This window comes from Onychomys torridus, chromosome 1 (assembly GCF_903995425.1).
Source record: "Onychomys torridus chromosome 1, mOncTor1.1, whole genome shotgun sequence".
Lineage (NCBI taxonomy): Eukaryota > Metazoa > Chordata > Mammalia > Rodentia > Cricetidae > Onychomys > Onychomys torridus.
This window is the reverse complement of record NC_050443.1, coordinates 3,131,328-3,144,473: the sequence shown is the minus strand read 5'-3', so window position 1 is coordinate 3,144,473 and position 13,146 is coordinate 3,131,328. Positions and strand designations below refer to the sequence as shown.

Genomic DNA, 13,146 nt, shown 5'->3' with positions numbered 1-13,146 from the left:
TCTAGGGCCACTGACTCCTGTCTGTTAGGAGTCTTGTGTTCTGTGCTAACCTAGGTGGAAGTGATTCTGGGTTTGTGCACCAGAGGGCAGTGTATGCTTTCTGGTGATGTACTTAGGTTATTTGAACCAGTTTCGTTAAAGGAAGGAAAAAGGCTAAAGTGATAGCTCAGAGTTTTAGGAAAGCTCTTTCAGAAGAGTTAGATTCTTAGCACACAATTGCCCAAACCTTCAACTCCAGAGGATTTGACACCAAGAACAATAAAGGGGGTCGGGGGTGGGGCTGGAGAGATGGCTCAGAGTTCAAGAGCTCTGGCATCCTGAATTCAATTCCAGCAACAACACAGTGGTTCTCAACCATCTCTAGTAGGATCTGATGCCCTCCTCTGGCATAAAGTTATAGACGCAAATAGAACACTTAACTAAGCTGGCTGGTGGGTAAAGGCTGTGACCCCTGAAGACCTGCCTCTGAACGCACATGTGTGGGATCTGTGTCCTCAGGTTGTGCTCCAGCCACAAGCATGTCAGTATATACACATGGGTTTTTGTTTTGGGTTTTTGAGACAGGGTTTCTCTGTAGCTTTGCGCCTTTCCTGGATCTCGCTCTGTAGACCAGGCTGGCCTCGAACTCACAAAGATTTGCCTGCCTCTGCCTCCCAAGTGCTGGGATTAAGGGTGTGTGCCACCACTGCCCAGCAATACTCATGATATTTAAAATTGTTTTAAGGGAAGGAATATATTAAGTTGCAGAGAGGGTCGTAAATATCCAGGCCAAAACTAAGTGCTAGGTTTGGTAGTCCAAGCTGGTATTCTAGAGAGTATGAGGCCAGCCTGGGTTCCTGTGACCCTGTCTGCAAAGAAGGAAAAATGTGACCCTTAGGTAAGTGGGAAACTTGCTTTTGCCTTCTAGTTTTACTGTCTGGGTCTTGTCTGCATTGTATGTAAGGGGAACAGTGGATACTAAGAGCTTCAACTTGGGAAAGGAACCTAAGGTTCCTACTGAGATCGTACTGGGTCTCCTACCCCAGTAATGGCCCTGGGGAGAGGGCCAACAGAACTAAGTGTACACCCTCTTAACCTAGAGAGGTGCAGGGACATCAATAACAAACCGAGCAAATCAAGAGGCTGTATGGAGGAAAACAATATTTTCAGACTGAATTACTGTAACTTGTCCAAGAAATCTCATATTTAGTGTAAAGCATCTCCATAAGAGAAGCAGGCCTGGACTAGAGAGATTGCTCAGAGGTTAAGAGCACCAGCTGAGGGGTTGGGGATTTAGCTCAGTGGTAGAGCGCTTGCCTAGCAAGTGCAAGGCCCTGGGTTCGATCCTCAGCTCCACAAAAAACAAACAAACAAACAAAAAAAGCACCAGCTGCTCTTCCAGAGGACTGTGGGTTCAATTCCCAGCACCCACAAGGTGGCCTATGACCATCTGCAATGAGATCAGTTGTCCTCTTAACTGCAGGCACACATGCAGGCAGAATACTACATATATAATAATTAAATCTTTTTTAAAAGAGAGAGAAGCAGGCTTCCTGAAAGAAAACATTGAATTTAATGAAAAAAACTTGCTGTGATGAATAAATATATACTCTCTCCCAAATCCATTGGGATTTCAAGCGTACTTTTTATCACTGTAGCCTTGGTTGGTGTTCAACTTGGTAAGTCTCCTGTCTTGGCATTAATAAATATTGGGATTATATGCATGTGCCACCATGCCCTGCTGGTTCTGAGTAGGTTTTTTGGGCAATTGTTTTTTCGAGACAAGGTGTCAAGGTGCAATCCTGGCTGGCCTGGAACTTTATGTAGACCAAAATGGCTTCAAATTCAGAGATCCACTTGCCTTTTACCAGCCAGTTGTATTTTACTTATAATAAGCCAGTAATAAATTTCTTTACTGAGTTGTGAGCTAGGATTAAAAAAAAAAAAAAAAAAATCACTGAACATCAGGACTGTTCTCTGAAGTCAGATGGTCTTGTGGAATTCAGCCTTTAACCCAAGGCCTGTGCTAGCTCTGGATAGTATTAGAATTGAATTATAAACCAGGCAGTGGTGGGCACGCCTTTAGTCCTAGCACTCAGGAGGCAGAGGCAGGCGGATCTCTGGGAGTACAGGTGTTAGAGGAAAGTAGGAACACAGCCGCATATTGTGAAATGACATCCTGTATAAGAATGAACTGAAACTGACCAATGAAGTCAGTAGAGCTAGAATAATCAATAGCTACTTCCACCCCCACCCCAACCCTGGGGGCAGGGTTTCTCTGTAGCTTTGCGCCTTTCCTGGAACTCACTCTGTAGCCTAGACTGGCCTCGAACTTGCAGAGATCTGCCTGCCTCTGCCTCCCAAGTGCTGGGATTAAGTGCACCCCCACTGCCGGGCAAGACTGTCTTAAAAAAAATAAAAATAGGGCTGGAGAGATGGCTCAGAGGTTAAGAACACTGACTGCTCTTCCAAAGGTCCTGAGTTCAATTCCCAGCAACCACATGGTGGCTCACAACCATCTGTAATGAGATCTGATGCCCTCTTCTGGTCTGCAGGGATATATGCACTGTATACATAATAAATAAATTTTTAAAAATTTAAAAAATAAAAAATAAATAAAATAAAAATAAAAAATGAGTGGGCAGTGGTGGCGCACACCTTTAATCCCAGCACTCAGGAGGCAGAGGCAAGTGGATCTCTGTGAGTTCAAGGCCAGCCTGGTCTGCCCAGTGAGTTTCAGGACAACCAGGGCTACCTAAATAAAAAAATAGATGGATGGATGGATAGATGGAGATAGATGATAGAAGGAAGATAGATAGATAGATAGATAGATAGATAGATAGATAGATAGATAGGTAGATAGGTAGGTAGGTAGATAGATAGATAGATAGATAGATAGATAGGTAGGTAGGTAGGTAGGTAGGTAGGTAGGTAGGTAGATAGATAGATAGATAGATAGATAGATAGATAGATAGATAGGTAGGTAGGTAGATAGATAGGTAGGTAGGTAGGTAGGTAGGTAAGTAAGAAGACTGGGCCTAGGGGACCAGGCTTGTGATCCCAGCTACTAGAGGCTAGGACAAGAAGATGCTCAAGTTGAAGGCTGTGCTGGCCTATAGAGAAAGTTCAAAAGCAGCCTGGGCAGTGTAACAAAATCCTGTCTCAAAGAAAAGTAGAAACAAGCAAAAGAGCCAGACATAGTGGCACACACCTTCAATCCCAGTGCCAGGGAAGCAGAAGCAGGCTAATCTCTGAGTGTGAGACTGACCTGGTCCACATACTGAATTCCAGGTCAAAAAAAAGCATTGACAAAGAGTTTAGTTAGAGAGAGAGAGCATTTAAGAGCACTGTTTGTTCTGCCAGAGGATCCAGGTTCAATTCCCAGCACTCACAAGGCATCTTACAACCATCTCTAGCTCCAGTTTCAGGGTCCAATGCCATTTCATCTCTGCAGGCACTAGGTATGCACATAGTGCACATACACACACACACACACACACACACACACACACACACACACATAAATAAGAGTGTAGGGTTGGGGATTTAGCTCAGTGGTAGAGCGCTTGCCTAGCAAGCGCAAGTCCCTGGGTTCCGTCCTCAGCTCTGGGGTGGGGAGCAGGGGATTGATTATAAATAAAAACAGTGCACAAAAGAACACAAGGAAACTTTTCCCACTTAACTCATGGTACTGTTATGGACAGAGCCCATTGTGGCTATTGGAGTAGTCCTAGATTTCTTTCCTTTGGTTGATTTGGCTTGTTGGTTTTTCGAGACAAAATCTTGACACACAGCCCTACTAGCCTGGAACTCACAACGTTCATCCTATCACTGTCTCTTCAGGATTGGAACCACTATGCTCCAATCAGTCTTCAGTTCCTTTGTCTCGGTATTAATTACATGGGTGTTACGTTTTGCAAGTTTTTTTTTTTTTTTTGGTTTTTTTTTTTTAGTTTTTTTTTTGAGACAGGCTTTCTCTGTATAGCTTTGTGCCTTTCTGGAATTTGCTTTGTAGACCAGGCTGGCCTTGAGCTCACAGAGATCCACCTGCCTCTGCCTCCCGAGTGCTGGGATTACAGGCGTGCGCCACCACCGCCTGGCTATTTTTCTTTTTTAAGGCAGAGGCTCACTTGGTAGTCCAAGCTGGCTTCATACTAAAGGCAAAATGACAGTCATTCTGCCTTGGCCTCCCAAGTGCTGGGATTATAGGCATGTGCCACTACACCCAACTTTACTGTTCTCTTAAAAGGTATAAATAGCCAAGCAGGAGTGGCTCACACTTCAATTCCAGCATTCAGGAGGCATAGACAGACAGGATCTGTGTGAGTTCGAGGCCAGCCTGGTCTACAAATCAAGTTCCAGGGCAGGCACCAAAACTACACAGAGAAACCCTGTCTCAAAAAAAAAAAAAAAAAAAAAATTTGCCATAATGGTCACACACCTGTAATCCCAGAATTCATCAGATTGATGACTGGAGGATCTCAAATTGAAGGCCAACCTGAATGACAAAGTCACAGATTGTTTCAAGGAGAGAGGAAGGGAGAGCAGGAGAGAAGAGAATATAACTTTTATTTACTGTTTAAAAATGCTATTGGTGCCTTGAGGCGGTGACAACGCCTTTAATTAACCAGCACTCTGGAGGCAGAGGCTGGAGGATCTCTGTGAGTTGGAGGCCAGCCTGGTCTATAGAGAGTTCCAGGACTGCCAAGGCTACACAGAGAAACCCTGTCTTGAAGGGAAAAGAAAAAACAGTTACGCAGTTCTGCCAGGCAGTGGTGGTGGCACACGCCTTTAATCCCAGCACTTGGGAGGCAGAGCCAGGCGGATCTCTGTGAGTTCGAGGCCAGCCTGGGCTACCAAGTGAGTTCCAAGAAAGGCGCAAAGCTACACAGAGAAACTCTGTCTCGAAAAACAGTTGTCACTTAAGACAAGGGTTGGGGATTTAGCTCAGTGGTAGAGCGCTTGCCTAGCCCCTGGTTTGGTCCTTAGTTCCAGGGGTGGTGTGTGTGGGAAAGACAGGTGATATATTTGTTATTATGTGTGTGTGTAGGTCAGAGGACAACTTGAGAAAGTCAGCTCTCTCCTTTAATCATATGCAGTCCATATTTTGAACTCAGGTTGTCATGGACAGCAAGTGCCCTTACTACTGAGGAGCTAACTAACCATGCTCCCCTCCCCCATTTTAAGACAGCCCTGGCTGGCCTAGAATGCATCATATAGACCAGGCCTCGAACTCACAGAGATCAACCTGCTTCTTCATCTCAAGCGATTAAATGCACATATCACCAAACCATGTTTGCCAGTCTCTTTTTTTAAATGCAAAATTTAATTTAGTCTTGGGAGAGGAGGAGAATACTTGGGTTCAATTCCCAGCACTACATGGTAGCTCATAAAAGTCTGTTAACTCTGGTTCTAAGGCATATGAAGCTGCCTTCTGATTTCCCTGTACCAGGCACATACATGGTACACATGCATGCAGGCAAAATACTCATATATATATATATATATATATATATATATATATATATATATATATGTGTGTGTGTGTGTGTGTGTGTGTGTGTGTGTATACATACATACATGCATACACACACACACACACACACACATATATATATATATATATATATATATATATATATATATATATATATATATATAAATTTAGTCTAGGGAGATTGCTCAGTGGGTAGTGCACTTGCAACACAAGGGTGAGGACCAGAGTTCAGATCCCCAGAATCCTTATAAATTCTCACAAATATTCACACAGAACACACACATATGTTTGTTTGTTTGTTTGTTTTGTTTTTCAAGACAGGGTTTCTCTGTGTAGCTTTGCGCCTTTCCTGGAACTCACTTGGTAGCCCAGGCTGGCCTCGAACTCACAGAGATCTGCCTGCCTCTGCCTCCCAAGTGCTGGGATTAAAGGCGTGCGCCACCACCGCTCGGCTAAAACACACACATATGTATGCACACAATTGTTGGGTCTCAAAGAAACCCAGGACTTAGCTCACTCAGTACCTGTGGTTCCTCCTCCTCCTCACCCTGACCCCTACCTTAAACCTGTCCCTGCTGGGGGCTGGCTCGGCTTCCCTTCCCCTATATAATCAGCCATTTTTGCTACAAGCCCACCACTCTTGGCCTCTAGATCCAAGGTTCCTCTCTTTTCTCCCCTCTGACCTCCCCTCTCATGGCTTAGTTCAGTCTAGTCCCTTCCAGATGCCTCTGGCTGTTCTTTTCCTCAACCATACACACACAGGTAAAATGCAAAAAGTTATACAGGTACTGTGTTGTGTATGTGTGTGGACATGTGACATTGTACATGTAAAGGCCAGAAAACAACCTGCAGGATTCTCCCCTGTGTAAACTTTCCAGGGATGGAGCTCAGGTCCTCAGACTTAGAGGCGCGCTCCCTTACCTCCTAAGCCATCTTGCCAGCCCAGACTTTTAAAGATTACTTTCCTTCTACATTGTAAATCATTCTCGCCCTCTCTTTACACCTAGGTCCCTTAATCAGAGACTACCAGTGTTACCAGGAATCTTGTGCATTTTGTAAAGTCTACATGAATGCAACAAGCTTAAATATGTAGGGTTGGTGAGATGGCCCAGTGGGTAAAGAAAGGTAAACGCTCAAGTACAGCCATACTGACTTCTCGATCTGAGGCGAACATTTGTGCATGCATATTTACATGTATGTGTGTTTGGTTAGGTTGGTTTTTGTTTTTGTTTTGTTGTTTTTAAAATTTATTTTTTTATATGTATACAGTGTTCTGCCTACATGTATGCCTGCAGGCCAGAAGAGGGCGCCAGATCTCATTACAGAAGGTTGTGAGCCACGATGTGGTTGTCTGGGACTTGAACTCAGGACCTCTGGAAGAACAGCGAGTGCTCTGAGCCATCTCTCCAGCCCCTGGTTAAGTTGTTTTGTTTTTTCTTTTTTCAAGACCGGGTTTCTCCCTGTAGTTTTGGTGCCTGTCCTGGATCTTGCTCTGTAGACTAGGCTGGCCTCAAACTCACAGAGATCCACCTGCCTCTGCCTCCCAAGTGCTGGGATTAAAGGCGTGTATCACCACCAGTTTTGGGTATACAGAAAAATTGTGAAAGTTGCTAAGTTGGTGGTTTATGCCTGAGCCCAAACTAGTCTGACGCCCAACTGGGAAAAAAAAAGACAACTATGTCTAGAGACAGCATCCCTATAGTTGGATCTCTATTGAACACCTGTCTGGTGTAGTTAAGACAAGGGTAGCGTGCACAGTACACGTTAGCTCAGCCAACCTGGCCACTCAGATGCTGCTCATGCCAAAGAAAGACTTGTCTTTATCTCTGGCCCTTGATCTACTGAAGATAACTGAGGCCTTGGAATGTCTCTCTTGTAAATGTATCTGTCTGCCTGATTAATGAGCACAATCACTGTATCAATTTGACTTCTGTGGAAGGAAGGAGACTCCCTTGGGCCGGTACCCTCTGCCTACTGATTGGCTCCCGATCTGAAACTCCAAGGCCTGGTATGTTGATGTGTTATATACAAAGATGCTGGGAATTGTTTCCTGTGTCATTCCATTGGGAGTCTATGGTGTGTTGTTAACAAAAGCTGGTGAAATGATCTGGCCTCTGCTCATTCAGTGACAAGTATTTACTGAGCACCCAGGTGCATCCCAGGTGCAGTGCACAAGTTCCAAGGTTGACTCTTTCATGCTTTATTTTATTATTTGTTGGTTTTTCAAGACAGACTTTCTCTGTGTAGTTTTTTTCTTGCCGTAAGTATGTATTTCGACAGTATTTGAGATAACAACCAGAATATATGAAAAATAAATACTTACACTCATCCAATCTGTTTCACTAAAGGTTTTTAGTACTATATTTGAAGTTAAAAAACACATTTAAATGGTCATGTAAAAGCATGAGGGTCAGGGTTGGAGATTTAGCTCAGTGAAGGCCCTGGGTTCAATCCTCAGCTCCAAAAAAAAAAGCACGAGGGCCACCCTGTTCATAGCATCTAGAATGACGTTGCCTCTACTAAAGATGAGATCTTGCTGTGTATCAGGGATGAGGCTAGACCCATGACTGTCGTTAGGATTCTTTTCATTTTTTTGGAACTTTTTTTGGGTTTTTGTTTCGTTTTGTTTTTTTTTTTGAGCTGAGGATCGAACTCGGGGCCTTGTGCTTTTTAAAGATTTATTTTGTTTTTGGTTTTTCGAGACAAAATCTTACACACAACCCTACTAGCCTGGAACTCACAACGTTCATCCTATCACTGTCTCTTCAGGACTGGAACCACTATGCTCCAATCAGTCTTCAGTTCCTTTGTCTCGGTATTAATTACATGGGTGTTACGTTTTGCAAGTTTTTTTTTTTGTTTTCTTTGAGACAGGCTTTCTCTGTAGCTTTGGTGGCTATCATGGAACTAGCTTTGTAGACCAGGCTGGCCTCGAACTCAGAGATCCACCTGCCTCTGCCTCCCGAGTGCTGGGATTATTAAAGGCATGTGTACCACCACCGCCTGGCTTATTTACTTTTAATATATATTTTTTTTTAATTAAGAAATTTTCTACTTACCCTACACCCACAGATCCACCTCTTCCTACCCTCCAGCCCTCTCTCCCAAGCCACCCCACCCACATCCTCCAAATCAAGGTCTCATAGGGAGTGAGCAGAAGGGGTGCCCTGAGGCAGGTCCAAGGCGCCACACACCACAGGCACTGAGCTTCCAAAAGCCTGCCCATGTACCAGGCGTGTGCCACCACTGCTCAGCTCTTTCATGTTTTATGTATTTGTATTATGCACAGGGGAAAGACTGAACTTTTTATAATGGTGCATAAACTATATTCCCAAGAGGCAGAGACAGCATGAGGACCCACACTAAAAAAAGCCACTCATTGGGGTTGGGGATTTAGCTCAGTGGTAGAGCATTTGCCTAGCAAGCACAAGGCTCTGGGTCTGGTCCTCAGCTCCAGCAAAAATAAATAAATTAAAAAAAAAAAAAAAAGCTGTTCATTGGATGTACACACTTCTAATCCCAGGAGACAGGAGGATCTGAGTTCAAGGCCAGCCTGGTCTACAGACAGCCAGAACTACAGAAACCCTATCTCATGTAAAATAATAATTAAGCCCAGCTTATGCCTTTAAATGCCAGCACTAGAACTAGTTCTAAGACAGCCAGGGCTATGCTAAAATACCGTATCTCTCAAAAAACAAAATAAGCCTGGTGGTGGGGGTGCTTGCCTTTAATCCCAGCACTTGGAAGGCAGAGGCAGGGAGAATCTGAGTTCAAGGCCAGCCTGGTCTAAAGATTAAGTACCAGGACAGCCAGGGAGGGCTACACAAAGAAACCCTGTCTCAAAAAGAAAAGAAAAAAAAAACGAATTAAAGCTAGCCATAAGCCATCAAGATGGCTTAGCAAATAAGTTTGCCTTTCAAGCTTAGCAATCCAGGTTTGATCCTCCGAGTCCACCTAAAGGTGCAAGGAAAAAAACCACTTAATTGTCTTCTGACACGTGGCACGCCTGTGCATTCAAGGACACAACTGTAACCCCAAGCACTGAGGTGTGCAGAGACAAGAATTTGGGGCTTGCTGCCTTCCAACACAACTCCAGGTTTAATAAGGTTTAAATATAGAGCAGGATACCAAACATCCTGACTTCTATGTACCACATATTTAAAAAAAAGGGGTGTGTGTGTGGAATGAATTTCATTTATACCCCAATTAAAAAAAAATCATGAGGAAAAGCTAGGCCATGTTGGCGCACACCTTTAATCCCAGCACTAGTTTAGGCAGAAGCAGGTGCATTTCAGTGAGTGCTAGGGTTAAAGGCCCAGCTTGGTAGAAAATTTTAATGCCACAGCAGCAGGAAGACAGCTGACAATAACCGTCACTATTCCCCAGGTCGGGTGAACAGAACATACTTTCTACTTAACTGAGTGCTTACAGCACACAGGACCCCTCGCAGCCTTTTTTTTTTTTTTTAAAGACAGGGTTTCTCTGTAGCTTTGGAGGCTGTCCTCGAACTCAGAGACCCACCTGTCTCTGCCCCTCCCAAGTGCTGGGATTCTAGGCGTGGGCCACCACCGCCCAGCGCCACTTGCAGCCTTTAACTCACTTCATTCTGACAAGGGAGTGGGGAATTGGAGTCAGAGGACTGGGACCTGGTAAGAGCCTCCATCTCAGGCAGAGGCTCCGCACATCTTACACTTGTCAGCTGATCAGAATGCAATCATTCATCCTCACTCTCCTAGGGGAATTAACTGGGGGTCTTTCCTGCTTCACTCCTCTTGATACCCAGATGGTCCTGTGAACAGCTTTGAAGCCTGAATTCTTCCAGGCAGAAGACCAATTTTTTAGATACAAAGGAAAATTTAGACCTGAAGTCAGCAAGCTACAAAGAGTGATCACCAACGCTCCATTCCCCATGTGTCTAGCCTGACAACCACCCCCTCCAGACGAACAAGCCCAACATTAGTAAGAATTTGATGGAACAGCTCAGTGAGCCACAAAATAGGAGGCCCAGTGGAGATGGTTGAAAAAGTCAGTGGACTCTTTATTGCTTCTGGGGTGTAGGGCTCAGGAGCTCTTGGTGGGACGGGTCCGTTTCCTCTTCACCACCACGGGCTTCTGGCTTCGAAGGATGGCACTGGCCCTGCGGATGGCCGCCTGAGGACGGGAGAGGGAACTCAGTTCACCAACTCAGACACGCCCACTTACGGGAGGCTGCCCAAGGCCTGGGGAAACCAGAGGACTCTCCAGTCCAGTTTCCAGCTCAGCAGTCCTGTATGGAGGCCTGCATCCAGACCCATCCATCACTCACCATGCGCAGATCAGGGCGGTACTTGTTCTTCCGGATCATGTGCCTGATGCTGCTGAGGGTGGCCCGTGCATTCTTGTTGATGGTGGTCCTTACGTAAGAAGTGGCTGGTTTTCGCTGACCTGGTACGGGGAGCCTAGGAATCAGTCCACCTGTGTGGGCCCTTCGGAGTATCTCCCAGATGGGAACACAGAACCTCACCCAAGAACCTGCCCACCCTTACCCAACTGTCTCTCCACCTGTCCACGCAGCACACCCACTAGGTGTCAGTCTCCACCAAAGCCTGTGGAAATCCCATTCCTCTTAAAGTCCCCTCAGTGAAGCACTTTTACTTCATCCAGTCCTGACTTACACTGCGGGCAAGACAGGGGAAGGGCGGGGGCTTCCCTGGCCAACACTCAAGGCCAGGGGTCCTGAGCCCTGGAAAGGAGACCTCTTGTCTGTGAAGGCTCACCCGATCTGCGTTTCATGACCACCACGACGCCCTTGCCGTCGGCCGCGGGCTCCACTCCCACCGTCTTGCGGTGAATCAGCCCGTTGTAGCGGAAGGAGTTGCGGGCCTTCAGATTATTGGGTTCCTGGAGCGGGGCGGGAGATGCTGCACTGAGCCCGGGGGACACGCGAGGGCGCCACAACCAGGACCCCGGGGTGGCCCTCCCACGCGGGCCCCACTTACAGTGCTGTACGTCTGCTTATTCCTCTTGATGAGGAAACTGGAGCAGTTCCGGACGACCATCCACTGCAGATGCGCAGACATGGCGGCGGCGGCTGCGGGGACACGGGCACGTGGAAGATGTTAGCGAAGCAGAGACGCAAGCGAGGCTCTGACGCCCAGGGAGAGGGGAAGGCCGTCGGGCCGGGATGGGTGACCCACGGAGGCAGGCCCAACTAAGGCGGCTGCGACTGAAAGGAGCGGGGGGAGGGGAAATATGGCTCTACTTCCGGTGGCGATGAGGGCTGCAAATGGCACCTGGGCACAGGGAGAGAAAAAGGGCTGGAGAGCGAGGCGGCGGGCGCGGGATGGCGGCCACGAGGGACGCAGAGACGACTCGCACTCACCTCCTCTCCCTATGGCGGCCGGAGACGGAAAGAGGGGCACCAGGGGCGGGCCGACGCCTTTAAAACGGCAACGCATTTCCGCTTCCTCCCCGGGCGCTCCTGAAGTCGGCCACCCAGCTTCCTCCCGTCCTTGGGTTCCGCCTCCGAGTCGTTTCGCCTGCCGCTCGGGAACCTTCGGAAATCTTCGGCTAGAGATGCGGAAGCGAGTTCCCGCGGTGGAACATGGCCCGGCCGCGGGCGCTGGGGCAGGTTTCGGGACTCAGTGCCTGGCTCTCCGAGAGGTTCGGAAAGCCGAGGCACCGAACCACCGCTCCGGTGTGTTCAATCAGCCCTTGGCACATGGCGGGCGCTGAGTAAACATCTCAAAAAAGACTGTTGCTCTCTTGTCTGGCTGATTTCGAACTCACATCCTCCCTTGAGGATTCCGGGAGAGCGTCTTCACTCCAGGCTTTAGAGTTGATTTTTAAAACTTCTTGTATACATTGGTGTTTTACATGTGTGTCTCTGTGAGTGTCAGATCCCCTGAAACTGGAGTTAGAGACAGTTGTGAGCTGCCATGTGGGTGCTGGAAATTGAACCTGGGTCCTCTGCAGGAACAGCAAGTGCTCTTAACCGCCGAGCCATCCATCACTCACGACTTAATCTTTCAAAGGGCACGTGGACTGTTTTAAGCATTGATGTGGCAGGGGGTCTTTATAATTCTGAACTACCTCCCACCGGAGCACCAATGCCCAGTGGACCGTGTTCAAACCTCTCCAGAAATACACTGGTGGGGCTGCCACCTTCACTTTATTCTCTCATGCCTGGTTCAGTCTATGCAGAAACACTCCGTGTCTGTCCTCAGCACATCTGGCCAATTCCGGCAGCCCACTGGCAATTTGCTCCACAGCCTTTCTTAATGTTTTGTTGGCATTTATTAATTATGCATAAAATGGGTTTATATGACATCCTCATATCTGTATATGTGTGTATTTACTGCATTTTGATCATATCCACACACTGCAGTTAATCTGTATATGTGTGTGTCCCAGTGAGTGTCCTTGGGGTTGATTACTGGCTCATGGATGGGAGTTTGTTTACAGGAGCAAGTGCATTTTACCAGTGGCTACGTCACTAAAGAAAATGTAACTTCCTCCTCTATCATCCTGAGCCTTCTTCAGAACTGTCTCGAAGTTTCCCACTCCAGGGAGCAGATGTGTGGAAGATGTTGGTCCTGCTTAGTGTTCCACATAGGTCGGCCCAGACGTTAGCCTGGGCTGTGCTGCCTTCCACCTCCAGAGTGCCCTGGCCTTATCTGTTAAGTTCTCTT

The 13,146-nt window shown here is 46.8% G+C and overlaps 1 protein-coding gene across 2 annotated transcripts; it reads right to left on the bottom strand.

The window, feature by feature from the left end:
- Positions 1–10,488: 10,488 nt before the first annotated feature.
- On the bottom strand, positions 10,489–11,921 carry Rpl28 (ribosomal protein L28). Of its 2 annotated transcripts, none has more exons than XM_036193222.1 (5): positions 11,838–11,921; positions 11,455–11,546; positions 11,233–11,356; positions 10,782–10,900; positions 10,489–10,627 (listed from the first exon to the last, which is right to left on the bottom strand). In XM_036193222.1, the coding sequence occupies exons 1-5, from the start codon at positions 11,911–11,913 to the stop codon at positions 10,538–10,540; spliced, it is 501 nt and encodes a 166-aa protein (XP_036049115.1). In that variant the 5' UTR covers positions 11,914–11,921; the 3' UTR covers positions 10,489–10,537. The 2 variants fall into 2 exon arrangements, with proteins under 2 accessions (XP_036049115.1, XP_036049125.1); XM_036193232.1 differs by lacking the exon at positions 11,838–11,921 and adding an exon at positions 11,749–11,824.
- Positions 11,922–13,146: the final 1,225 nt, after the last annotated feature.